This window comes from Muntiacus reevesi, chromosome 18 (genome assembly GCF_963930625.1).
Source record: "Muntiacus reevesi chromosome 18, mMunRee1.1, whole genome shotgun sequence".
Lineage (NCBI taxonomy): Eukaryota > Metazoa > Chordata > Mammalia > Artiodactyla > Cervidae > Muntiacus > Muntiacus reevesi.
Window position 1 is genome coordinate 41,676,557 of NC_089266.1, and position 27,457 is coordinate 41,704,013.

General features: G+C 44.2%; 2 protein-coding genes across 3 annotated transcripts in view; one reads left to right on the forward strand and one right to left on the reverse strand.

Moving 5' to 3' along the window:
* Positions 1-19,223, reverse strand: part of SUPT6H (SPT6 homolog, histone chaperone and transcription elongation factor) — a 30,634-nt gene extending 11,411 nt beyond the window's left edge. The window contains exons 1-24 of one of the 2 annotated variants that reach the window (XM_065908799.1): positions 19,090-19,223; positions 10,989-11,130; positions 10,050-10,208; positions 9,878-9,954; positions 9,360-9,552; positions 9,055-9,139; positions 8,160-8,433; positions 7,574-7,675; positions 7,214-7,330; positions 6,798-6,887; positions 6,451-6,593; positions 5,631-5,779; positions 5,383-5,481; positions 4,838-4,967; positions 4,602-4,752; positions 4,283-4,437; positions 3,900-4,095; positions 3,286-3,425; positions 3,047-3,164; positions 2,183-2,259; positions 1,801-1,936; positions 1,371-1,508; positions 1,125-1,292; positions 367-494 (exon numbers count right to left, since the gene is read on the reverse strand). In XM_065908799.1, coding sequence (XP_065764871.1) covers positions 367-494; positions 1,125-1,292; positions 1,371-1,508; positions 1,801-1,936; positions 2,183-2,259; positions 3,047-3,164; positions 3,286-3,425; positions 3,900-4,095; positions 4,283-4,437; positions 4,602-4,752; positions 4,838-4,967; positions 5,383-5,481; positions 5,631-5,779; positions 6,451-6,593; positions 6,798-6,887; positions 7,214-7,330; positions 7,574-7,675; positions 8,160-8,433; positions 9,055-9,139; positions 9,360-9,552; positions 9,878-9,954; positions 10,050-10,208; positions 10,989-11,097 — 3,134 coding nt within the window. In that variant the 5' untranslated portion in view covers positions 11,098-11,130; positions 19,090-19,223. The remainder of the gene's footprint in view (positions 1-366; positions 495-1,124; positions 1,293-1,370; positions 1,509-1,800; positions 1,937-2,182; positions 2,260-3,046; positions 3,165-3,285; positions 3,426-3,899; positions 4,096-4,282; positions 4,438-4,601; positions 4,753-4,837; positions 4,968-5,382; positions 5,482-5,630; positions 5,780-6,450; positions 6,594-6,797; positions 6,888-7,213; positions 7,331-7,573; positions 7,676-8,159; positions 8,434-9,054; positions 9,140-9,359; positions 9,553-9,877; positions 9,955-10,049; positions 10,209-10,988; positions 11,131-19,089) is intronic. The other variant, XM_065908800.1, reaches the window with a different exon arrangement.
* A 106-nt stretch (positions 19,224-19,329) lies between these two features.
* SDF2 (stromal cell derived factor 2) lies at positions 19,330-26,947 on the forward strand. Its single transcript, XM_065908801.1, has 3 exons — positions 19,330-19,706; positions 23,589-23,785; positions 26,275-26,947. The coding sequence occupies exons 1-3, from the start codon at positions 19,556-19,558 to the stop codon at positions 26,560-26,562; spliced, it is 636 nt and encodes a 211-aa protein (XP_065764873.1). The 5' UTR covers positions 19,330-19,555; the 3' UTR covers positions 26,563-26,947.
* Positions 26,948-27,457: the final 510 nt, after the last annotated feature.

A 27,457-nucleotide genomic window follows, 5' to 3' on the forward strand; every position in this document is an offset into this window, starting at 1 on the left:
CTCCCCCTTCCTTATCTCCTCAGACCCCCACACTCCTCTTACATTGCCCGAACTATTCCCACCCTTATTGAGCCACAAAAAATCATAACAACAGAACAAGTTTGTGTTTACTGAACCAAGTCTTATGTTTTCTGTCCTCAAGTGATAAACTAAGTTGGTTCTTTTGATGTTTCTCTCACAGAAAAGCTTCACATAATTGAACTGATCTTTTCCATAGGTCAGAGGCTCTTGACTAAATAAAGACTCTTGGCTTTAAAATGTTTCCTAATTTAAATAGTCTGTGGCCCTTTGACAGCCCTAATCCCTGAACCCCCAAAGCAAAGCCCAAGAGAACTCCTCTTGGCCCACCCAGGCAGAGGGCATCACCTGTCCCCCAGGGAGGCAGTGTCAATCTTGAGGAAGCCAGCGCAATTCATGAAGACTTTGGGACCCATGTGGCACATGGTGACCAGCTGAGTCCGGCTCTCGAGCCTGGTGTTGTTCTGTTTCAGAATCTGGAAGAGAAACCTGAAGTGAGCAGGAACAGTAGATAGGCCCCACTTCCTGGTCTGTTTCCAGGTCTCTGGGAAACCTTCCACAATGGGAAGCTGCCCCAGCACCCCATTATCTAACTGAGCACTGAGCAGTTAGCACAACATACTAACTGCTACTAAAAAAATTATTTTAAAGAACCACCACACTGTGCCAAGCAAAGAGAATACACAGCTAATGTACAGCTTCAAAGTTGATGTAGAATATTCACTCAAGTACCCATCCCACATTAAGAAAAAAATTACCACAAATACTCTTGAAGGTTGCTACACGTCCCTCTCTATGTTGAAATCCTTTCTTTCCTCCATGGGAAGAAAACCACTATCCTTAGGTCTGTGTCTAGCATACTCTCGCCTTCCTCTAAATCATGGCTTAGGCTATCTTTACCATGAGCCACCAGAATGCAGTAGTGACGACCAGGACTGCGGCCACCTAGGCTGAAGTCTGACCCTGACTCTTACTAGTTGGATGACTCTAGGTGAGTGCCTTTACCTCTCTGACCTTGCCCTTTTTGTCAAACCATGCTGGGAAAGTAAAAGTTCAATGAAATAAGAACTTTCCTTTTTTTTCGTCCTGATTCAACCCAATCCTACCTTCAGGAGATGGGTCCCTTTTCGAGGTCCCAGGCCACAGACATACTGAATCAAGGCCTGGCTGTAGGGGTGGGCAATGGCACGGTTGACATCAACTCCAACCTCATTGACTCGGTTGATGAATTCACAGTACAGGGCATTGAGTAGCTCTTCTTTCACCACATGCTCCTGTCAACATACAGTAGGCAGGGATAAGGTTACTGTGCCACTCTGTCCACCTGGGCCTACTTGTCAAATCCTACTCACCTGCAAGGGGTGAAACTTGAGGCATAGGATGTCTTCATCTGAGCTGCACACCTGGGCAAACTCAATCAGAGGGTCCTGGATGCGCCGGGCCAGGGAGACGGCCTGTCTCAGCACAGGAGGGTAATCCCGGAACTCTGCCTAGGGTCAGTTGAGGGTCAGCAGGGCCACCAAGTCCAAGTCCCCTCAGCTCTAACAGCCAGAGGTAATCCAAACTGCCTGGCTTGATGTTATGTTCTCTGGGATCATTTTTCCTGGGACCAATTTAATCTATGGGGCTCCCAACCTGAACTACTACTGGCCTGATGGGAGATTTTCTGCACGGGTAAGAGAACAGGTGCAATCCTGCACCCCTGACAATCTTTGCCTTCCTATCTCCCTGGGGCTGATAGCTCTTACCTTTGTGAAGCCTAAGGGTGGGCTTCAGCCTTACCTCTGATTTCTTGCTGTTCATATAGAGGATGGCCAACTCGTTGTCAATCAGCTCCACCCCAATAGAGGACAGCTGCTGACCCTGGTCCAGCTCATGCACGATCCGCTTCACATCCTCAATCAACATCTGGGCATCCCTGGAGGAAGGAGGGGTGCTGGTCAGGGATGTTTTGGATAGTTTCTCAGGGATGAATGATCTCAGGGCTGGGAGCGGGGAGGAGAGAGCTTTGAAGACAAAGGGGTACAATATTCCAGGGATACCCCCCGGAAGTGGCGGGTATCATGTATCATTATCAAGGCTCTTCACAGACACAGAACAGATTCAACAATAAAGGATGAGTGACTAGCCAGGCCGGGCCCAATCTCCTGGTGCCCCTCCCTACCTGTTCTCTCCTGCAACTGTCACCACATGAGGCTTTTTGTTCAGAAGGAATTTCTTCAGAGTTTCAATGTCTTGAGCCTGGAGTGAAAGAAAATTGGAGCTAAATGGCTCTGAGGACAGGGGAGATTTCTAGCGCTTTTCTCTCCGTAAGTAGCTTGAGACCCTACAAGACCAGAGAACAATGATGTATCATTTGTTGTCTAACTGGAACGCAAAACAAGGTGACTAGGAGCTCTAGCTGAAAATTAATCATTTGTTAATTTTTCCTAAGATTACTGTATATCTGGCTTACACATGAGCTGTGGTTAACATACTCAGGTCTTTCTTTTAACACGAACCACTGCCTGGTAGTCAAGACTACTCTGATCTCCACTTTAAGATTTTTCTTTCTTTAAAAGAGTTGTTTGCTGAAAATTATGTTTTAGAATGGAACTCTTGTCAATAAAATTGAAAGATACTGTTACGTTAAAGAAAAAATCAGAAAGATACACACGAGATGAATTCAAATTTCTCCTTCCATGAAAGAAACACAAATGCTAAATGCAGGGAAAAGGTTGGCTTAATGCCTCAGTGGCTTTCAGCTCCTGGAACAAGCTGACCCAGATGCGGTAAGAACAGAGGCAATAACGGCAGCTCCCAGAAGCACAAGGCCTAGGAACTGGCTTCAAGTCAAGAAGCAAATTCTGTTCCAGAACTTGAGTGCCATCTACTGCCTATGAACGTGAGACTTATCCCATGACTTAAGAGGTTAGTGAACAAGTCAGAGATCTTGCATGGGATATTGCTTAGACCATGAATGCGTATCCCCGCTGAATAATAAGACATGTTGAAGATGTACTCTTGATAACCAGTTCCAGCCACTTGCCTTTTTCTCCCGCTCTTCCTCTCTCCATGCAGTTCGCCGTTTGGTAAAATGAGGCAGCCGGAGGAAGTCTGTCACTTCTCCTTCACCATTGACCAAGGCGCAGAACACAGGGTGATCTCTGCCAGCCCGACAGAAAAAGAACCGTGTGATAATCAGGGCTATAAGGATATGAGTAAGAGAAGAACAAGATTAGGAGACAGGTAAGGGGTGACGACAGGCATGCAGGAACAGGAAGTTACCTGGCAGAGGAGAAAGCAATGCCTAGGACCCGGATGCCCTTCCCTTGGTTCTCATCCATAAAGTCGTCGTCTTCTTCTACTTGTTGATCTGGCCTGTAGGGCGCCACCCTCAACCAGTTGTAGAGCTTTCGACTACAGGCCTGGGGAGGAGACACACCAGTCACTATGGCCGTCAGGCTTGCCAAGTGTGTTACAGAAACAGAGGGAGACGCGTATTTGCAAAGATCATATTTATACATGCACATGTTTCTAGCCCTTGGCAGGCTTACAACCGGAAGGCACTCCTTATTCTTAACAATAGAATAGTACAGAGGCCAGTCACATATACAAAGAATATGTGTATGGGGTGGGGGAAGGAGGGAAGAGGCTCTTCAAGGGGAGGTCTTAGCGTGACCCAGGACCTTGTGTGCACTCCCTCTCAGGTTTTGCTCAGGGGTTTCCATTAGCTACAGGACAGCTATTAACAGGTGCCTTCACTTTCAGCTCTAGACTGGGGAAAGTACACGACTGAAGGTTGTGCTGCCCGCCTGGTGTGCTGCAGTCCATGGGGTCGCAAAGAGTTGGACACAACTCAGTGACTGAACTGAACTGAAAGGTCGAGTCCCTATCCTCACCTTTATGACATATTCTTTGGCTTCAGCCAGCAGCTTGTTCTTGAGCTCTTTGGCCATCTGCACATACAAGAATTGCTGTAAAGCTCGCTCGATGGCCATGGTGCGCTGCCGGTTCCACTCCTGCACCTGATGGCTGAACTCATCTCGGTAGTAAAACTGTTTGATTTCTTCGAAATACGTCTGGTCACTGCCATAGCTGAGGGGATATAACACTGTTATCAGGGACAAAGAGGTGGTGCCTGAATGCCCATGATCAGTGAGTGAGCCAGACGATGGCTTGCTCAGTTCTCAAAGCGTGGTTCATATTCCTGAGGGATCCCTCCCTCCAACAGACTCCTGACCAGGCTTTCCCAAAATAACCCCAGGCTAGAGCTCTGCTTTACCCTTCCACTCCCTTCATATCGATGCTGATATCAATGGTGAGCAGCCCTTCATCTTCAGCCAGGCAGATCTTGAGGAACTGGTCATCTCTCAGTTCCTTAACAGGCTTGTTCTTTAAGTACTTGAAGGAGTAAGCGTAGTGGGCCTCATCCACATCCTGCACAACAAGAGGGAACCATCAGTTGACAGAAAGACTGGGCTGGACCCTGGGAAAGGCCCGCCTCTGCACTCAGGCAGACAGCTCAGCTAAGTGTGAAGGCAAGAAACTATTTCAAACTGAGCTGGACCACAAGCTGGATCAAAGCCCTTCAACTGGCTTACCTTTCTACCTTTCTTGGTGGGGCTTATGTTGAGCTTGGCCCTTTCCTGGAAAGTCTGTCTCAGCACCTGCCGGACGAGGGGCTCCCGGGCGATCTGCAGCGCTACCATGTAGCGGGCACCTTCCAGCACGGCTTCCGGGGTAGGGAACTGGCTGCAGGGAGAGTGGGGCAGCTGCAGGGCGAGGACACCTCTGCCCGTAGGTTCCTCCTCTCACCAGCCAGCTACTGCATGCCCACCTGCAAACATAATCCTTCGCCAGTTCCAAGGGCTCTGCTGGAAACTGCTCCGTCTCATGCCGCTGGTAGCTGTCCCGGAGATTTTCCCCAAATTGCTCAGGAGTAAGCCCAAACTTTTTGGCCAGGCCATCTAAAGCAAATCAGGGGAGTTAAAGGTAAGCCAACAGCAGGACTGAATAACTTCTTGGTTTTCAGTCTAAAACTGCAAATTCTGGGCAGTAGATATAAAAAGGATCACCAATGAGCAGGAGCAGGATGCCTCACAATGAACAATGAAAATGCTGGCTTTAAACAGAAGCAGAAGAAATAGAAATTTTCTATGGAAGTTACAGTTTAGCAAAAGAACTTCCCAAAGATAGGATGAACTCTGATCATGTGTTTCCCACTCCTTCAGGAATTACAGGGAAAGCTGGACCATGCCTCTGGCATGGGTTTGGGTCATGGGAGCAAGTGTTAGAAGTGGACTGGTGATTCACTCAGCTGTCCTTTAAGTCCTCTTCCTACCTCCTAGTGACTATCAGGGATCTTATACAATTAGCTTTTACCTAGCCCAGCGCTCTGGCAGATGGTGTACATGTCTCGGCGAGAAGCCTGCTTGAGCTCTGGCCCTCTCTGCTCTTCATCTTCTGCCTCCTCACCATCACCTGGGGAGAAAACATGAGTTAGTCTTCTGGCTTCCAGTCACTTCCAAGGATCTGACACATGGAGAGACGCTCCAAAGTGTAATCAGTCAAAGGCATCCTTGGAAAGGCCATGGGCACCAAACCTCTGGGTTTTCTTTTCCAACACTTACCTTCCTCATCTCCCTCTTCCCTTACACGCTTTAGCTTCTTGCGGCTGGCCTTGGCAGCATTCTGCATCTTAGGGATGTCACGACCGTAATAGAGCAGGAAATGATTGTAGACATCTTTCAGTTCATCCATTGATTGAACATCCTTGAGCCTGGAGGGAAGGGACATAAGACCTCAATTTTGTCATGGAGGAAGGGTATACCCTGGGTTTGCTACAAGAGGTACAATTTCCATGTGGCAAGATCCCAACTAGGATAGATGCCTGTGTTCTCCAATTATCAGGGACACACAATGGCCCTAAAGCATGATTCAATTGCAATCAAGGTACTTTCAAGAAGGAATAAGTGAAACGATCGGTGGTTGTTACAAATGGCAACAAAAAGGAATAGACAGATGAGGAAGCATGTGTCCAGTTCAGAGTCCTTGAGACAGTCTTAGTCCTTCCTTCCCAGGTTCATGCCCCTGGCCATTAACATCACCTGCTTCTCTCCCACAACCTTCTCTAATTCCAGGCTCACCAAGCCACTTACTGGTTCTAGTTTGGTTTCCCATGTGGCTTTTCATACAGGTAACATAAATAAGCAAACACGACTATCTGATCCTCTTAACCTTTTATGCCAATATGGGTAAGTATCAGGAATCTGCCTGTCAAAAAGAGCACTTCTGGTGTATTGGTAAGTTGGATTTCTAAGGGATAGGTGCCTTGCTGTGAACTTTACAAGATTATGTTGCTCTGGAGGGTGGGTGGGTGGAGCAGGGGTGAGGTGCACCTGTCTTTGGTGTGAGGGCTCCCTCTAAAGGAATAAAACCCGCATATGCTACCTCTCCATGTCCGTGGTGTCCAGAGCCCGGATGCCATCAGCAAGGGGCTTGTCAGGATCAGCAGAGATTTGCTCGTACTGATAAGCCTGCATCTTCTCAAACAGCCGTGTTAGGTTCTCCTTACGAATCCTCAGCTGGGTCCACTAGGACAAGGAAGGGCAGGGGTAAGGGCTGGTATTTAGCCTTGGAGATCCAAGGCCAGGCGGTTCTTTACCAACAGTCCCTGTGGGAAGCCTGACGGGCCTGGGGGTTTGGGCCATCACCTGGTATGTGCAGGAAAACTCGGGCCCCAGTAGTGGTAGTACCCAGTGCAGCCCTCAGCTGAGGGACACGGATCCTTATGTTACCTTTTCATCCCACTGCCACACCCTCCACAGGTCGTTGATATGCAACTCAGGCTCCACATACTCCTTCCGGTAGAAAGCAATGAAAGGCACCTAGGGTGGCAAAGAGATGGGCAGTCAGCCAGAAAGGAAAGAGCTGCAAGGAACTCCGCTGCTAGAGGGATAAACAGCTCTGTGAAATTCAGCACTGGGAACCCTGGCCCATCCAGGGCACACGCTCGCCCCGCCATGGGGGAACATAATGCCGCAGAAGGGGTAGTGGTTTCTTTTGATCACTTGAGTCCTCACACTTCTTGGTCAAGGGACCACTGCTGAGGACAGGAGATGGGGGGGGGTCCCCACCTAACCTAGGTGGCCAACTTTTCCCTCACCCCTAGTTGACGTTCTAACCACTGGACCAGTAGAGCCTGAGGTACTACCTCAAAATGCTGATTTCGCATGAAGCCCAGGGCCTCTTTAATCTTCTGAATTGTGCTGGGCCCTTTTCGACTGAAGCTGCTGGTTGGCTGCCCTCGGTCTAGGTAATCACAGCTTTCCTACAGTTGGAAGAAAAAAGAAACAGCAATAACACCATTACTTGCTTTGTCTCGCCACATACCAAACTGCTTCTTGTCACAGGATGACCTTCTCAGAGTAAGTCTAGAAAAATCTCCCTCATACACCTGTACACACATGCTGTTCTGTGGGAGGCCCACAGATGTTTGGGGCAAGGTAGAAGTCGCTACTCATCCATGACTTCTGGTTCATGTCAAAACATAGGCTCTTTTTTTGCGGGGTACCTGCAGAGAAATGGTTGGTGTGGCAAAGGCATTCCTGTAGATCCAATCTGCCTCTTCTTCCAGTTCATCATCTTCAGCTCCTTTGACGGGGATGGAACGGAGCTGCAGGGGATAACACAGCAGCATGAGACTGATTTTATTTTGTATCTCATGCAGCAAAAACACGCACTTCTTCTGGACAAAAATCTGTGCTCCAGAGGCACGTGTTTCCAGTACCTGGAAAAGTACTGTCTGGCAAGAAGTAGGCATGTTGTATATTTGCTGAAGAGAGAGAGCCATTTCAAGAACATAAGACACATGAGAGTCTATGTTGAGCTAGACTTCCTGGACCCCTGGTCAGATTAAGGTTCAAAACCAAGTTCCTATGTATCATTTTTGTTTGTTTGTTTTTTTGGCTGTGCCACCCTGATTAGGGATTGAACCCGTGCCCCCTGCAGTGGAAGTATGGAGTCTTCACCATTGGACTGCCAGGGAAGTCCCCTTAAAACTATTGTTAGATTGATCTCTTGCTGTAACCCATGTACCAAGGTGGCTCAGGGCAGTTGATGACAGTTCAGCAGAAGGACAGAAGCTGGTGCTTCCTTACCTGGAATCTCTCAGGCAAGTCAGTGGCTCGGATTTCATTGTCCTGATCGGTGAGGTGGCTGCTTTCCAGCTCACTGGGCTCATACATCTCGAAGATGCTCCTGCGGCTCACACGTTTCTTGGTGGTCTTCTTGGGGCGCACTCGGATCTCGCCCTCAGCCTCATCGTCCTCATACTCATACTCTTCCTCCAGTTCTTCGTCGTACTCATTGTATTTCTCAAATTCATCGTAGTCAAAGTCCACACCAAAAATCTCCTGGGCTTCCTGCAGAGCCCTGCATGTGAGAGCGAAAGGCACCAGGTTCTGGTGAGGAGACAGATGCGGCCCCTGCAGAGACCTTTTACCTGCCCCGAGGGAACTAGAAAGGCTGAGGGAAATCTAAACCAAAAAAAAAAAAAAAAAAAATATTCACCGCGGAATAAAGGCTTAGCTGGTGGCTATTTCTGGGGAAACTCTCATTTACTGAGATGAAAACTCATCTTTGGTACATGTTTGTGACCAGGATCAAAAAGTAACAGGACAGATGGGTTCACATCATGTTCAGTGGATCCATCCTTTGCTAAGATGTTTGCAAAGAATTTCCTCTGACAAAATTATATTTAGAGGACTGATACATAAACAAGTGAACACGGAGCTGCAGGTATTAAGAGAAAGGCTGGGTCTTTGCTGACATGTGCCTCCCCCTTCATTCCACCCTGGCACTAGGATGCAGAGAGAGCTTTCAGGGCTTCGAGGAGCAGTCTGACATCACTGTCTGGTGAAGGTTAACAGAGGCAGGGAGGCAAAGTGGCCGAGAGCTAACTGTCCCATCTTTGGCCAAGGCCTCTGACCTCTTCCTTCCTGCCTGGGTCCACTCAGACGCCCCTATGACCACCTTGCCCCAGACTCCACTCACGCATCAGTGTATCCAGGAAGCTTTTTCCGCCACTTAGGTTTTTTCAGAGGTTGTCCATCATCGTCCACAATAAAGTCATCAATGTCTAGGTAGGGAAGGGAGGGGTTAGTGCCCAGAGGCAGGATTGAATGGCTTTAGTTCCTACTGTATGAGTGGCCAGCGAAGAGGAGAGAGCCTTTGGAAAGGAACTCCTTTCTGTCAAATGCTGGAGGCCAGCAGCTGAAAAATGATTTCCCACCCCATTCCTCGGGGCAGGAAATCCCAACCCCCTGCCCCAAACTGGCTTCCTTGCCGATGCTACATACCTGATTCTTCATCATCTTCCTCCTCCTCTTCTGGAGGAGCCATGTGGGCCTCCACGGCCTCCTGCCCTTCTTCCCCTTCCCCATCCTGAAAGATCTCCTCTGCGATAGCTTCTTTTTCATGTTCTTCCTTGCCATATTCCTCCTCCTCGTCGTCCTCATCATCTGAGACTTTTTTGACACGTCGGTATTTTTGCTATGGGTGGAAAGCCTGTCTGGTCAGGGTCTGAGGGAACTGGCATAAGGATGCCTGCCCTCCAATCTCACTTCTATTTTTCCACCACAGTTACACTGACGAGGGAGATGGGAAAGAGCACATCAACTGATTCCTCAAGGCCCAATCCTGAAATTCTGACAGGCACCCAGAACTGGGCTCCAAAGCACAACGATACTGAGCCACTTTCTCCTTGCTGAAGTTCCCCAGACGGTTCTGGATGTGCCTCCCCACCACTTCCCAGAGCCACTGAATTTCAAGGGCTTCTTCCTTCATCCTCAAGGACAGAGACAAAAAAGGCACTTACTCCTCTTTTGACTTTGACACCCAAATTCTCCTCAATGAGATCAAAATCATCATCCTCCAGGCGGTCGTCAAAAGATGCTAGAGAAGACAAAATGTTGCTGGTTGTGACCGGGAGGACCCTCCTCCACTGGCTTCCACCCCAGCCTCACCTGACCCGGGGAGGGGCTACTCACTGCGTTTTCTCTTCTTGTGGCTAACTTCATCTTCCGAATCTCCAGAGTCACTACCCTCATCCTCCTCCCCTTCCTCTTCATCGTCATCATCATTGATAAAGCCTTTCAGGTTTCCTTGTTCATCCTGATCATCCAGGTTCTCCTCCTCCTCCTCCTCATCTGGAAAACATGCATGTTTGAGGCATGCAGTTTGGGAACTAGGCTGGCACTGGGGCAGGATCACTTGCTTAACTGTTATTTCTTATCTACTCTGAACCAAATGACCTGAATGCCCTGTTAACCCTTCTGCCTCATCCAATTCAGAGATGAAAAACATGACCACTGACTCAGAGCAGTAGCCTTTGGAAAGGAATCTCTTTTCTACATTCACTATCTGTCTTTCGGCAAGATGAGCTTCCTAATTACTCTGGATGGTCAAAATCTTGACTAGAGGTTTTACAGTCACCAATAACTTTGGTTTCTTCTCAGTTTATAAACTCAGTAGCTGCATTCCTTCTTTCATCTATAAAGCTTTTGATAAAGCTTCCATTTTCCTTACTGTCTCTAAAGTTTTTTTCATGGTTCTACTCTGCTAATGATCCTAATGGCTGGGTTTGGACAGAAAAATTGGAAACTGGGTGCATAAATACCAACACTGCTAGGTCTCTAAGAAAGAGACATCCCCTATGTATTTCTTAGTTTACTGGCTGTCCCATCCCACTGATGTAAGCTCCATGAGAGCCAGGTCTTTATTTTGTATTCCTAGTTCTAGGCACAATGCCTGGCATATAGCAGACAGATACTCAGTAAATATTTTCTATGAATGACTGAAAATTACTCAAGCTGGTACCTCTCATTTGTGATAACTTCTGTGCTCAGCCTGAGCCTCTCATCAGCAAGAATCCAACTATCCAAAGCTTAGCAATAGTGGGGAGAAGCTTGAGGCTGGGGCTTCCTCACCGTCATCCTCCTCTTCTACAAATTTCTTGTTGACCCGGGGCACCACCTCGCCTTCATCATTGTACTCTTCCTCGGACTCCTCGGCCTCACTTTCCACAAAATCAGACATTGCTGCAGCTTCTCACGGCCTGCCTGAAGACGACTAGGGAAGAGAGAGAGAGATGGGGATAAAAAATGAGAGAGAGGACTCTTAAACATTTCCACAAACAGCCTTCAGCTATGTGTCACTGCTCTGTCCAATCATTACTATCTGGGAGGAGAGAGTAAGAATAAGATGGCTCCATCTCTTCTATTATCCATTCCTCTCACCACTGCCCCTCTCATGTGTACCTTGAAAAAGCAATTATACTGGACATCTCTGTAAATACCACATGGCTTGTCCAAAGAAGTTTATCTGACTTACCATCTGGAGATAGAAACGGGCAGATGAAGAAAGAAATTAATGCAGGAATAATTACATAGGTAGGGATACAGTAGTAGTCAGATTATATGACTCACTCGTTAAGTCTGGGAAACAATAATTAAATGCCAACTTAATGATAGGAACAATAGCTGAGCTATAGCTGGGCTATTGGCAGAGTCAAAAAGAAAATCTTTTTCAACAGATTAAACATCATTTCATGAGCCTGAGTCCACCTGTGTGAGTACTGGTCAGGAGCATTTGGGTAGAAAAGGGGCCTCTTCAAAAACATTAGGACCACAACTCTATTGTGACCATTTACCTCCCCAGCAAAACAAACAAACCAAAAAACACTTTGAAAGAGACTTCCATGGCCTGCAAATTAAACGCAACATAGTTAAATACAAACATTGCTGGGCTTAAGAATAGAAACCAAATCCTGGTACCATCGTCTACTAGGTTTAAAGGTAAGCGTATTACTGAATGTGCTTGAATATCAATGTCTTCATTTGAAAAAAGGCAACAGCATTACCTACCATGCAGGGTAGTTGAGAATATTACATGATAATAGGGGAAAGAGTCTAGTTTACTATTTAAAAAAAATGTTAACTGAATCCTAGGCCTAATTTCCAGCATTCTATAATTCAGTACCAACCAATCTCAACTTTGTCTTCTACCTCCCTGCTGTCAGATGCATCCAAAACCTAGACATGGCAGTGGAGACCCACAATACCATGACACAGAGTTTTCTGGGCTTTAAAATACAGCATACATCACACAAATCAGAGAACCAAAATTCCATTCTGGAATCCTGAAGCTGGCTGCTCTTCCACTTAGCACTACTCCTCATGCTGTCCTGAATTATGGTCCACTGTCTATGTCCATTTTTCCCACTTAGACTACAAGCTTCTGGAAGTCAGAGACAATATCCAATTAAAGGACTAAAAAAAAAAAAAAAAAAACCCCACAAAAACATAAACAGCAATATAAGAGGCATTACACTGCATTTTTATTCTGTAGCAGATAAGCTGTATCCCACAAGGTGCTCTCTACAGAACAGAAACTGCTAAGTATCTGTCAAATAGATTACTAATTCATGCCTTCCCAGTTAAAGATGGCAGTGGGCCTGGAGAGGGAGGAGGGTGGCTAATGGCTATTTCAAGTGGTCTAAGCTCTAGAAGGAGCCTTAAGTGCTGTGGCTCTAATTCTCCTGAAAATTACCCTTACTGATATCAACTGATACCATAACCAAGTAAAGACGAACTGAACTCAAGAAAACAAAACTGAAGGTACAAGTTCTGGTGGAAAGGGAGAATCAATGAGAAGGGTCTTATGTTCAATTTTAGACTGAAGTTTCAGGTGTCATTCTTTTTAAACTATACTAAATGTCTACCAAGTACAAATACTCTTCTAGGAGCTGGGAACTTGAAGAGAAATAGGATTGCATGTTCCCAAGGAGCTGACTTCTAGTAGAGGGCCAAAAAAGGAACATAAAGGGACTTCCCTGGTGGTCCAGAGGTTAAGAATCTGCCCACCAATGCAGAGGACACAAGTTCGAGCCCTGCCCGGGAAGATTCCACAAGCTGCAAGGTAACTAAGTCCACATGCTGCAACTACCAAGCTTCTGTGCTACAACTACTGAAGCCCCCACGTCCTAGAGCCTCTGTTCTGTAACAAGAGAAGCCACCCCAGTGAGAGGCCCACACACCGCAACAAAGAGTAGCCCCCACGTGCGGCAATCAGGGAATGCTCACGCACAGCGACAAAGACCCAGCACAGCCAAAAATAAATAAATAAAACAAATGTAGCCCTTTCCTATCTATTGCACACCTAACAAGTTCCAGACACTTAATAAATAACCTATTAAGCCCAACATTGCCCTATGAGTTATATCACATTTCTCTGTCCTTTTAAGAGAGGAAAAAATATGCTCCTAGATGAAGTCACTTGTTCAAGGTGATACAACTTTCAACTGTAAGACCTGAGAGTTGAGTTAAGGTCTGTCTGACTCCAAAGAAACAACTGTTTCTATCATATCAGGAGTTCTCAAAGGGTGATCCAGGGAGCACTGTCTTTTCTTTCACATGTACAGTGAAGTCTTCCAGAGGTTATGACATGTAACATCACAATGGGCTGAATGCAGAAGAAGGTGTGAGAATCCACATTACTGTATTAAGGCACACATTAAAAAAATTTGCCAATGGGACTTCCCTGGTAGTCCAGCGGTTAAGAATCTGCCTTGCAATGCAGGGGATGCAGGTTCAATCCCGAGTCTGGGAACTAAGATCCCACATTCTGCAGAGCAACTAGGCCCATGTGCCACAACTAACCCCTGAGGCAGCAAGGATGAATAAATAAAATAAATGTATATAAAAGTTTGCCACAAATGCAAAAACAACAACAAAAAAACAACCCAACAACACCTCATAAACCCCCAAACAAAAATAATGCTACTCTTCTTACATTTTGTTTTGAAGATACTTGTTTTCCATAAAATGTTAAAAATGCAGCAGGCTTCCTATTTTCTCAGTTTTACTGATAAACAACTGGCCCTTGAACAACATGGGTTTGAACTGCGTGGGTTCACCTGTATGTGGATTTTTTCCCCCCAGTAAATCGAGTAGTATCTGTATTTTCATTGTACATATCTTAAGTGTGGGAGAAAGTTTGTGTTCTGTTAGAGATCACAATATGTGGAATCAAAAGAATCCAGGTTTGAGTTTTGATTCCATTCAAAATGTTTTCAGCTTCCTGCCCTTGGGTGAGGCATTCATCAGTTCCTTTGTTTTTGAGGCAGAGATAGCAGTATGCACATTGTGGGGGGGGGGTGGGGGGGTGGCGGAGGGTGTCAGCAACTCAGCTCCCTGTTGTCCACGGGTCAACTATAATTGACACATAATGTTGTATAAAGTTAGGTGCATAATGTGTTGATTTGATATACTTGTATATTGCAAACAGGCTTATTATTAGGTTAAAATCAATTAACATTTATCTATTAGCTTTAACTTCTAATCTGGTAAACACCTATACATATAAATCTCATAAACATCTACAAATGTAACTTACATAAACAAAATGTCTTCATAATCTTATATTACCTTTAAGAGTATAAAGAGGTCTTGAGATCAAAAAGTATGGGAGCCCCTATACTAAACCATGTTTAGGTCCCACAGGATGGTGATATACGAAGCCTTGGTTAGATTGATGCCCCCCTGTCCCCCCAAGATCTGTATCCTTAAGGTCATTATCCTGAGTACAGCCAAAAGTGAGAAGTGAGTATCTAAAACTGCCAATTAAATGTGGTACTCTAATTTTAATATGGCTCCCCCTCAGCCCTAAGCTGAGTCATTAAAAATAGATTTGGGTACAGCAGCCCCCACACACTGCTTGCTTTAATCAGGCTATCAGACCCACAAATTCAGTCTTCGAAGACCTCAACATCTTCACACTAGATGCTAGCTCCTCCAGACCAGGTGCCCTACAGCCTACTTAGCACAGAGAAACAGACAGCTTTCTTCTGTTCTGGGGGCAGCTGGTGCTCTGTGCTGTACACAGCTTTCCTCCCATCTCCTAGGTTAGGAATGAAGTACACACTGTGCTATATAGTTGGGGAAGGCCCACAATCTAGCTCACTGCCAAGACTTCCAGTTAAAAGAGGCTGCGCCAGAAGCAATCCTAATTTGCTGCAACCTGGGGGAGCGGGATGTGCTGAGGGCGCTGCAGCAGCACTGCAGGCTGAGGTTGGCAAGCAGCAACTATTCCAGGACAAAAACACCGCTGACTAGTCTATGATTATCATTAATAAATGACATCTGAGGAGACTCTGAGGTTGTTTGGATTTTGTATTTAGTACCCAGGCTCTGGAATTTTCCCCATATTCAGACTCTAAACTTAAAATCGCTACTGAAACCGATCCAGAAGGGCAGTGGGGTAGTGAAAGGAGAAGGTTTCTTCAGGCGGAAGCACAACTGCAGTAGAAGATGTGGCTCAAAGGGAGAGGTTGTCGGTTACCATGACATTCTCTGGAAGAGGAATGGAGCTGGGATCAGATTGCCACAGGGGAGGCCCTCTGCAGTCCCTCCCTTTGAACAAGACGGTGTGGGAGGCAATTAAAAGGAGACCAGAGCAAAAAAGATGTCTGTTAATTCCCTCCACTGGCAGCTTCAATTAACATTTACAGTTTTGTTTTTTTAGGGTACAGCTCTGTGCTGGGACTTGGGTATATAAACATAAGTAAAATATGCTTTTGACCCTCGTGTTCATATTCACCTCACAAAAAACTAGTAAATGAAGTTATGACAAGGCATAATAAATGTTTTATGGCAGTTACATACGAGAACTATGAAAGCAATATGAAGACAGAGGTCGTCAGAGAATGCCGCACAAAAGGTGATGCCTGAGTTGAGAGGAGTTAAGAAGATAGTCTGGAAAAAAGCAGCATGAGCAAAAGCTTATGAGCAAATGGTTTGAAAGGGCCCAGTGGTCTGAAGAATAGCCCCAGAAGTCTGGTGTGGAGTTTAAACTATAAGACATTCTGCACTTGATGAGCAAGAGCCTAGGACTATTTTAATGATGCTCACAAATGACTATCCAATTTGGAATTCAAAAACCTAAGAGCTTAATAGACAAAAGTATTCCGAATCCACTTAAGACAAGTTCTTTTATTAAATTTGGAATTCAGAACTATGTTATGAAAAATCTTAATCACATCAAGTCATTAGAATTTAACCTATAATCATTTTAACATGCACACCATTATTTATAAGAAATAACCGTCTTAGAATCTTTTCAACACCACTATTGTTAATAACGGTTAACATAATAACTAATTTATTTTTTTCTTTCCATGTTTCCTTTGGGGACAAGGTAAAAATAAAAGAGGAGCAGAAACAACAGTATGTAACCAGATTCAGAATCCCTGCAACAGTTACTGAACCCTGTGCAACATGGAGAGGGGGTTGGGAGCAGATAGTTCCTGTTCTGCCACCAAGGGGTAGATCTGCCCTTGCAGTACAAGATCAGACACAGTATGTAAATGAATGGGAGTGGCCTAATTTGGCCCATTTATTTTGGAGCCTTAGTGTGGTAACCCCTGATCTACAAGTATGGAAGGTCTTTAAAGAAATGATGGCAAAGGTACCATGGGAGCCTGTAACAGATTCTAACCTGGTTTTGAGCAAGTGGTTTGTTTGAAAGACCTTAAGAGTAAGGTGGAATTTTTTATTTTTTAAAGGAAAATGGAATTAACTAAGTAGAGGAGCTGGCTCCTTTGAGGTGGTTCAAGGAGCTGCACTGTTGGAGAAAAGAGCTCCGGAACAAGGCTCAGACAGAATATGCTGAGGTGGAACAGTGAGGGCTGGTTTGACTGAGAGAGTCCATAATGAGTCAGAGGTGAGGTCACAAGGATCTTAAGGATTTTGGATTCTAACTGAAAGGTGCTGGGATGGTCCTACAGGATTTTATACCAAGAACTGACTTAGTAGTTTACTTGCTAATTCAGTAAGTACTTATTTAATGAGTGCCTACTACATGCCAGGCACAGACAAGACAAAATCCCTGCCTCTAGGATAACTATATTCTGAGCCAGGAGACAGACCACAAACAAAATAAAGCTGGCTATAAATGACAGGAAGGAAATAAACACTCTCACCTCTGAGAGACTTAGTTTAGACTGAAATGTGAAGCATGGGTGGGCTGTGGTATGCAGAGCCAGAAGAAGGGGTTTCTGGCAGAAAAGGTGGGCAAGAACTTGGAACATAGCAGGCATATCCCAAGGTAAGGTGACCAAAGAATGGTGAAGGCAGAAGAATCTGAGAGGAAGAAGGGACCTGCTCAAGCTGGGCTGTGAAGGCTACAGAAAGCCACTGGAAAGGGAAATGACATGATCTGATCTGATTCTGCTATGGACGGGGAGAGGTTCTAGGTGGAAGCAGAGGAAACTGAAGATATTATCGTGGGAGCTTGGGCAAAAGATGATGGTTACTTGGAAAAGGGAGGAAACGGAGAAGAGAGATTTGAAATACATTTTGAAGATAGAAGTGACAAGACTTAATGAAAGGTGTAAGTCGTTAGTTAGAAAGAGGTCTGGCTTTGGCACTCTCATCCATGTACCACTCAGGAAGGTAGGGAAGACCAGGTTTGGAATGATGGGAAAAAAAAAGTTTCTTTTTCTTATGCCAGGTTTGGGATGTTTAAGAGACTTTCAAATGGAACTGTTAAACAGGTATCTAGTGTGATTCTAAAACACAGAGGAGAGAAGGCAGGGCTAGAGATTAAATTTGGGAGAGGCCTGCTTTCAGATAGTACTTAAAACCACAGGACTGGATCATCAAAGGAAGCATGCAGAAAACCCAGCATCAAACTCTGAAGGAAATTCAACTGCGAAATGTGACTGTACCACATCCTGATGTGATTAGTCCCCGGATGAGATTTAAACCTCTTTAAATCATGGTAGCAATACCATGCTAATCTGATCTAACAGCCACCCAAACCAACTAAATAAGCTTCCAAATGCTTCAGACTTCTACTGGCTGGAGGGCAAGTCATGTAAAAGAGCTCTAAATTCACAACTGATGGGGGAGCAATCATACTTTTGTAATCAATACACAAAAGACAAAAATCAGCAATTTTCAGATAAATAGTTGAACTTAAAAAGGTCAAACTGAACTTTTTTCCTCCAAAGAAATCAAATTCTAAATTCTTTACACTCTTCATGTTCATTAATAGCAGCAGTGTAGCTTAATACGCCCTTGTTACTTCTGATATTACAGTGAATTTCTACAGAAGTATTTCTGTAGAGATAACAGAAAAATAAGCATCAGTACTTGCAACAAAGAAGGGAAATGAACTGCTCCGGCTGGTTAAAGGGAGTCCTTGAAGAGAAAGGCAGAAACTGGAAGAAAATAAACTTTAAAAAAAAAAGAAAGAAAGAAAATAAACTTTTGACTTAATAGTCCAATCTAAAGTGTGTGGTAGGCGTTTGATGGATGGATAGATGTGTTTGCCTGTGTGTGTTAAGTCGCTTAGTCGTGTCTGATTCTTTGCGACCTCATGGCCTGTGGCCTGCCAGGCTCTTCTGTCCCTGGGATTTTCGGCAAGAATACTGGAGTGAGTTGCCATTTCCTCCTCCAGGGGGGTCTTTCTGACCCAGGGATCAAACCCGCATCTCCTGTACCTCCTGCAATGCTGGCGGATTCTTTACCGCTGAGGCACAAGGAATGAAGTCATCTACAAAAAGTTCTAACTATATTATTCAACAACATGAAAAAAGACGGAATTTGGCATCGTCCTCTAGGCTGATGACCGAGTTGCTGAAAGCTCCGTAGGTTTCACATCCCCAGGACAAACAATTCGATCACCTGATCCTGACTCGGAAGCCCCAGGTCCCTTCCCTTTCCAACCCTATAGCGTGGCCCAGTTTTCAGAAGCTGCGAGAGAGGACGGCATCCCAGGAAGTCTGTTGACACAACAGGCCACCCAATTCATGGGTTCTGGGTGGTACAGCGTTGGGAAGAACCTTGAGACTCTGAGCAACTACCCCGCTTTCCTCTTCGTTCTCCCTTACAGAGTCGGGAAGGCCGGAGGCCCCCCTTCTTCCCGCATACGGCTCCCCAGTGCCTCGTCCCTTACGGGACCAGGCCCTAGGAGCCTGGCTCCCTACCTGACTCATTCGAGGGACACGCTTTCAGGTCCAAACTTTACCTGCCTGAGGCCCGCCGCTTCTCTGGTGCTCTAAGCCCCCACCGAGGAAAATGGAGTCGTCGAACCGAGACTGGGAAAGGATAGTACGGACCCACCGCACGGCCCCTCCGCCGCCACCGCCGCCGCTGCTGCGTCAAACGTGCTATGTCACTTCCGGCGCCCTGTCACTGGGAGTGGGCGGGCCAGTTCGTGCTCTCTTCTCCCAGTCGGCTTTTTGGTGATCGTCAGAGCAGGGGGTTATCTGGCCGAAGCGGTTCAGGAAGGTAGTTGTCATAGGGCTCCGGGAAACAGCTAAACGGGTCGGAAGCAACCAGGCCTAGCTTGTTCCTCAGGCCGCTCTAGCAAGGAACCATAAAGACCAGGCTAGGTCTTCTCCCTTTTCTCTTCTCTGTGGAAGCCTGCAGCTTCCGCTTCCGGGCAGGGGCGGAGTTTCTTCGGAGATTAGGGGCTCCGCGCTACAGCCAGGATGGCTGTGGTGTCGCTGCTGTTGTTCGGGGGCTTGTGGAGTGCTGTGGGATCGTCCAATCTGGCTGTCGTTACGTGCGGTTCTGTGGTGAAGCTGCTCAATACGCGCCACAACGTGCGACTGCACTCACACGACGTGCGCTACGGGTCAGGTACGGCCGCCGGCGTTCGGGTGGGCTGGGAAGGCCTGGTAGGCTCCGGAGGGGGCGGGGCCTGGAGAAACTCTGAGGGGTGTGGTCTCGGAAGGTTAGGGGAACCCGGGGGAGGTTCCTGAGGTCTGGAGGCCGAGTCCGAAAATTCGGTGGTCCTTAGGCATCTTAATCGTAATCCTAGTTTCTATCTGGTGCGCTTCGTGCCGGGCATGTTACATAATTACTTTTAAAGTCTACAACGTTACTACGAGGTATAGACTTTTATTATCCTCATTTTACAGATGAGGAAACAGACTCAAATAAATCGCATGCTCAAGGCCTTGGCAGCTAGTGAATGACAGTGACGAGGTTCGATCCAAATCTGTCCAGGTTCAAAGCCTGCTTTCAGCTACTGCAGGCTGGCAGTACTCAGTGCAGGAGGGACAGACATATAGAAAATTACAGTAAGTGCTGTTACATTGCTGAATTCTTCCAGGACCTCACCCTCTGTTTAGTTCTTTTCCATCTTACACTTGCTCTTCAACTCTTCCTTTGGCCTCTTTTTACTCAAACCTTGCCCTTGTAAAGAAAAACTAAAGGACTCAACTGGAATTGAAGAGGAAACTGTTTAGGGGGCTTTTTAACGTATGAAATTAAAATTAGCTTGTGGGTTCATTTATAAGTCGGCAGTTATTTGTGGGTTCAGTCATTCAGTGTAGATTTAGTGAGCAAGTACAATGTGCCTAAGGTTGTTCTAGATACAGGAAATAGAGTAGTGTGCCAGTCAGCACGTTACAGGAAAACAAAAACAGAAAGGAGAGAAAAAAGTTCAGCTAGTGAGATGTGAGAGGTGTCTAAGATGACTGCTAGATTTCTGTCTTCTCTAACTGATGATGCTATTAGCTTAGAGAGGAAAGAGTTCTCTTAGACGGATGTAGGTCTGTCATTTGGAGATGGGTCTGTGGTTCATGATACCCAAAACCTGTCTGACCAGGTAGATTAGAAGAGGAACTGAATTGTCATTGTTGGGATGTCTTAATAATCCTGGTGATTATTAAGTGAATACCTACTGGGTGTCAGGTTTATTGTATTTTAATTTGATCTGGTTTCCTACTTTGGATCTACTAAATCGAGTCAGAATGTGGGTGGAGAGAGGCCTGCCAGTAGGAATCTATAGGTTTAGAAAGCTCTTCACATGCTCCTGATGGGTAGCCAGATTTGAGAACCAGGTTCAAGTCTGGATCTCAGAAGAGAGATTGTGCTGAGCCTGAGCTAGGGAGTTAAGTATAACTTCATTGTCTCAGTGGTGGCTGAAGATGTGGGAAGAGTAAATAAAATTGCCCAGGATGAACTGTGGTTTGCAATCTGGTGTCAATTTGAATCATTTGAAAAGCTCCTTGAATCACCTGTAAATGCTTTTGTCCTGATCCCCAACCATTATTTAAGAATGCCTAAGGCCAGGGATTCCCTAAGTTTAAGAATGTAATCCCTAAGTTTAAGAATGGGAGAGGAAGTGGAGGGTTGAATAGAAAGTGAAAAAGTAAGAGAAAGTGAGGACTGCGATTTAGTGAAGCATAGCAGTGAGGACCAAGAGAACTGTTAAGGCAGTAACCGGAATTAAGGAGGGAGAGTTGGTTTATCCTTAAAAAAAAAGAATGTGCCATATCATTGGGTTGAGTAGAAGAAACCAGAGAGAAAGTGGTACTTTAGTCATAAACATTCACCCAGATAACTGTGGACTGTGGTACAACAGTGTATGTTAAGCGGTAAACGGAAAGTGTCATTGAAAGGTTATTGTCTGACAGGGCCAGGGGACTGAAGGGAAAGCTAGGAGGAACAGGCAAGAATGACTGAGGAGATCATCTGGGAAATATGTAGTACCTTCAAAGAATTGAGTACTGAATGAGGCCTAGGGAAGAGAATGTCCCTGGAGTTTATGAGTGGGCTATTTGGGAGAGCTTGACAGTAAATAAAGCTTTGTGGGAAGCCAAGTGGTCAAGTGGTTAAGAGTTGTAGAGTAGGGGCCACCTAGGTTCAAACCCTGCACTGTCTCTTGGGATTGTGCAATCTTGGACATATTATTCATCTTTTTTAACACTCCAGTATAAAATGGGGGCAATGATAGTAAAACCTATCCCAGAGAATAGACGAGTATATAAAATAAGAATATTCAAATAAAAGGCTGGAGTTGGTATCTGACACCTAGTAAGTGCCCAAATACAGGTTAGCTAGTTAGCAGTTATTATTTGTATATTCTCACTTTTTTCAAGTCTGTAGGTATATATTTAACCTTTTTAGAGGTAGGATAACCTTTTAACCTGCAAAGTCACACCATCTGTAATCATTATGAACCAAATGTAAATGATTTAAGAATACTTTTGTAACATGTTGATATATTACTCACAGGAACTAGATAACTGTAATGGCTTGTTGGATTAAAGTTGACAGCAAAAACTGGTCTCATTTTCATTGTGAAATATGATAAAGGAATTTTGGACTGTATATAAATTTTGGATTTTTTTTTTGACTGCAGGTAGTAGATTGTAACACACAGTGAACATTGAATAATGTTACAAACAATTAAAAATATGATTAGATAACTGACATATACTGGGAGGTATCCAGGCTACTGTATACAGGTTAAACACTGCCTGTGCTTTAAGAAAAGCACATATGTTCATTTATTTAGTGCCCTTTGATGCAAATTTTTGGACTATTCTGATACAGTACACTCTTAAATATAGTTCATCATTCAGTAACTAATACTATATAGATACATTGTGTTTCTCATGTTTTAATGTCGTAGAAGAAAAAAGTATTTTGAAACATAGGGTTTCCTTGCCATTCCTCCAAACCTTTTTAATGACACAGGGCACATTATTAGCCATAGAAAAGAGAGGAGTCAGGTTGAGCTCACCCTCTTTTCCTTTTTTTTTTCCTTGTATATAAAAACCCTTTATTGATAACGCTTAGAAGAGAAGAATCTGTAACTTAATACTTTTTTAAAAAATGTAGTTATTTTTAGTTGAAGGGTCATTGCTTTACAGTGTTGCGCTGGTTTCTGCCATACGTCAACATGAATCAGTGATAAGCATACACATCCCCTCCCTCTTGAACCTGCCTCCTACCACATCCCACTCCTTTAGGTTGTCACAGAGGCTCAGTTTAAATTCCCCAAGTCACACCGCAAATTCCCACTGGCTATCCATTTTACATATGGTACATTTTCCCATGCTACTCTCTCCATTCATCCCACCCTCTCCTTCCCTCCCTCCAGCACCGCCCCCCCACCAGTTGCCCTTGGCCCCGGCCCCATAAATATATTGTCTATGTCTGTGTCTCCATTGCTGCCCTGCAAATAGGTTATCAGTACCATCTTTCTGGATTCCACATGTATGCATTAGTACATGATACTTGTTTTTCTGTTTCTGATTTTACTCTGTGTAACAGACTCTAGGTTCATCTCCTTCATTAGCACTGACTCAAATGTGTTCCTTTTTATGGCTGAGTAATATTTCATTGTATATATGTACCACAGTTTCTTTATCCATTCATCTGTCAATGAACATCTAGGTTGCTTCCATGTCCTATCTATTGTAAATAGTGCGGCAATGAAAATTATGGTACATCTGTCTTTTTCTGTTATAGTTTTCTCAGGCTATATGCCCAGGAGTGGGATTGTTGGGTCATGTGATAGTTTTATTCCTAGTTTTTTAAGAAATCTCCATACTGTCTTCCATAGTGGCTGTATCAATTTACATTTCCACCAACAGTGCACGAGTGTTCCCTTTTCTCTTCATCCTCTCTGGCATATATTGTTTGTAGATTTTTTTAATGGTGGCCATTCTGACTGGTCCTATATATATATATATATATTTTTTTTTTTTTTTTTTTTGGCTGCAGGTAGTGGACAGCAGTCGGTGACAGGTGTAACCTCTGTGGATGACAGCAACAGTTACTGGAGAATACGAGGGAAGACGGCCACAGTGTGTGAGAGGGGAACTCCCATCAGATGTGGTCAGCCTATCCGGCTGACACATGTCAACACTGGCCGAAACCTCCATAGTCACCACTTCACCTCACCTCTTTCTGGAAACCAGGTGAGGTGGCATTCTATGGGTCACTGCTGCTCAACAGAGCATTTACTCAGTTGAATTGTTTGATACCTTGGTTCTTGGCCCTTTCTCTTCCAGGTGTAAGTCTTTTCTGTACAGACCTGAAGAATTGCCTGTCTCATAAGGAGAAGGAAATTGTTTCTGGGCAAAATAGAGATTACATCTAGATCAAGAGATGAGGGAGAAAGAGAGGCTAGGTATATGTTAGTGTATCATAAGTTATCCTGATAAATCTTGCAATAAAGAAACCCAATGTTTTCCAAACTTGCAATAAAAAATATTATTATTTTCTAATGATGCCAACTAACCACATTAGGAGAATGAATTAGGAATTGTGCCCCCCTTTTTTTTAAAGCCTTGAACTTTTGAGGATGTGGATCCTTTAATGATTGCTTTCTTCTCACCTCCACTCTGTACATAGTTTTTCCTGTTAACATTTTTAACATTAGTGTGGTAAATTTGTTACAGATAATAAGACAGTACTGATACATTGTTATCAGCTAAAGTCTATAGCTCCTTCTGATTTCCTTAGTTTTTTACCTAATGTTCTTTTGCTGTTCCAGGATCCCATCCACATTACATTTAGTTGTCTCCTTAGGCTACTCTTGGGTGTGACAGTTTCTTAGATCCTCCTCCTTTTTGTTGACCTTGACAGTTTTGAGAAGTGCCAATCAGGTATATGATTGGGTGCTCCTCTGTTGGAATTTGTCTCATCTTTTCTTATGATTAGACCAGATTTATAAAGGTTTTTGGGAGGTAGACCACAGAGGTAAAGTACCATTTTCCTCTCATCTCTCAAGGGTGCATAGTATCTTCTGATTGTTGATATTGATGACCTGGCTGAAGTAGCGTTTCCCAGGTTTGTCTGGTAAAGTTATTCTTGTCATCTTTCACCTCTCCATATTGTACTCCTCGGACGGAGAACTCTTACTCTTGTGTCACTGTGCACAGCCCTTACTTGAGTGGGGAGTTACACTCCTCCTCTTCTAGGGTGGAATAGCTACACAATTTATTTGGAATTCTTCTGCATGGGAGATTTGTTTTTTCTGTATTTATTCAATCATTTATTTATATCGACATGGACTTCTTGATATGGATTCCTGGATTTTTTTTTTGTATGTACTTTTATATGTATTTTTTTAAATCCAATACCACTGTCTTTATTATGTTGCTCACATTATTCCAACTTTGGCTGTTGGGAGCTCTTTCAGTTGCCTCCTGTATCCATTTGACATGCTCCCCTCATTGTGTTTGTGTGTGGCTGTGTTTTTAACACTTCCTTACTTTATGGCACTAAATTATTACAGGCTTATCTTGTCTATTTCTTTCCCCAGTCCTAGATTCAGCTGTTTCCCTACAGAATCCTGCTTCCGTTTATTGGAGAAGAGTATTCTTAGAAACCAAGATATAGGCTTTGCATGAACTCACTGCTACTGGGGTTTTGTTTCTTTGAGACCCTCTCACCTGCCAGAACAAAGAAATAACATGCCTGTATGTGTATATATACATGTCTATAAGTGATCATATATGTAATTGTATCTGTAAGTTAGACATGAGTTCTTACTGATATCTCCAACTCTAATCCATTGTCACATAGATCATTTTAGCCTTCTCTCTGCTTATTTGTAAATTCCCACTCTTAACAGTGAGACACCTGGTGCCCAATGCTGTCATCCATTTACTTACTGTTCAGTTCCACTATACAAGTATAGTAGTAGGATTATTAATTACATGTAGTTTCTTTTCACGTTAGTCTTTCTTTCCAATTGACTCATTTTTTTTATCATCTAAAATTTTATAGCTGTAAGTGTATATTTAAGTTACATGTGTTTGGTAGTGATCATTTTGTAGTGTATAGAAATATTGAGTCAGTATGTTGTGCACCTGGAAGTAACATAGAGTTGTAGGTCAATTATACTTCAATTTAGAAAAATTATATATGTCTGAAATATCAGCAACTTTTAAAATTGTTATAGAAACTCTGAATTTTTGACCTTATGGGGAATGGGATTAGAATACAAGTGGAAGATAGAATTTACTATACTTTGCTCAATTAATATTTATTATTTAATTCTCACAATTATTTTGTAAGTTACTATTATCACCACTTTATAGAGGAGACAATGAAAGCGCAAAGGAGTTATACAGCAGGGGACAAAGCTGATGTTCAAGGTTTGCCTGTCTCCAGAGCCCATCCCATTTCTACCTTGTGTTTCTCATCAGGTCACTTAATGTCTAGTTAAGGGAATGAGGTAGGAATATTTAAAGTCAAATAGTAAAAGGTAAAGTGTTTTCAGACTATAATAGAAAATATAAGGCAAGTAGAGGATTATTTGCAAAGTAATTTATTTTTAAACAACACTGGAGAGCCTTTTATTTTTCACTCTTGGATAGCGTTTTCTTCCCATTGCCTCCCTCCCCTTTTCAAGCCTGTGTCAGCTATACTAATATTGCTACCTATCTGTGTCTTCCAGGAAGTGAGTGCTTTTGGTGAGGAAGGTGAAGGCGATTATCTGGATGACTGGACAGTGCTCTGTAATGGGCCCTACTGGGTGAGGGATGGTGAGGTGCGGTTCAAGCATTCTTCCACCGAGGTTCTGCTGTCTGTCACAGGAGAACAATATGGTCGACCCATCAGTGGGCAAAAGGAGGTGCATGGCATGGCCCAGCCAAGCCAGAACAACTACTGGAAAGCCATGGAAGGCATTTTCATGAAGCCCAGCGAGTTGTTGAAGGCAGAAGGCCACCACACAGAGCTATGAGTCTGGAGGCTGTGAGCCGCTGTCACCACACAGTGTTCTTAGATGTCTGCTGCTCCTTCACCCTTTGGATCCCTGCCACAGGTTTCCTGGGCAGTGACCGTGTCACCACTGAGATGAAGATGCATGACAGGAAACCATGGCTGTGTTTGGAAGCTTCAGCCCTTCACACTTGAGTGGGTGGTTCTCCCAGACTTGGGTCAGTTTTTTCTGAAGACTTGGTGGTGAGGGAGCAGAAGCTTTTTATTCACATTAATAGGACAAAAACTGAAGGAGGCATTCCTCCTAGCTGGGTAATTTTTATTCCTCAGAGATTTGGCATCATGGATTATTAATGTGTGTGATTTTTCTTCCACTTTCTTTAAACGATAAAAGAATTTCATTGTTAGTCACTGTGTTGTCATTTATTAGGTGTGCTATTTCATAATCTGATTAATCCTTGAGTCGTAAAAGTCATTGCTAAGTTTTGAGATGATGGGAACCTTTGATGTAGATCCTTGTTTTAAAAAAACTTTATTTTGTATTGGTGTATAGCCAGTTAACCATGTTACGATAGTTTCAGGTGAACAGTGGAGGGATTCAGCCATGCGTATACATGTATGGGGTGGACCCTTTTGAGAGCCTTGCTTGCATCCTACTTTCTCTTTCTTTACTTTCTCTTTTCCCTCAGCACCTCATCTTTATTAGATTTTTGACTAACTATGGCTAAAGACCTTTAATAAATAGCCAGTAAAATGTTTTACTTTGGATGTTAACTGCACTTGAGCAAAAGGGGTAGAGGTAGAAAGTGGAACCAACATTTATTTACTGTTTGCTAAATACTAGGCACCATATTATAGATCTCACTCATTTAATCCTCACAAATACATTACCAGGTAGATACAATTTTATCAATGCA

What these genes read in the sequence shown, in the direction of transcription:
- SDF2 (XM_065908801.1), top strand. Translation starts at nt 19,556, where the DNA reads ATGGCTGTGGTGTCGCTGCTGTTGTTCGGGGGCTTGTGGAGTGCTGTG. An exon ending in CGACGTGCGCTACGGGTCAG is followed by an intron (nt 19,707 to 23,588) that starts GTACGGCCGCCG and finishes TTTTGGCTGCAG; the next exon opens with GTAGTGGACAGCAGTCGGTG. An exon ending in CACCTCTTTCTGGAAACCAG is followed by an intron (nt 23,786 to 26,274) that starts GTGAGGTGGCAT and finishes TGTGTCTTCCAG; the next exon opens with GAAGTGAGTGCTTTTGGTGA.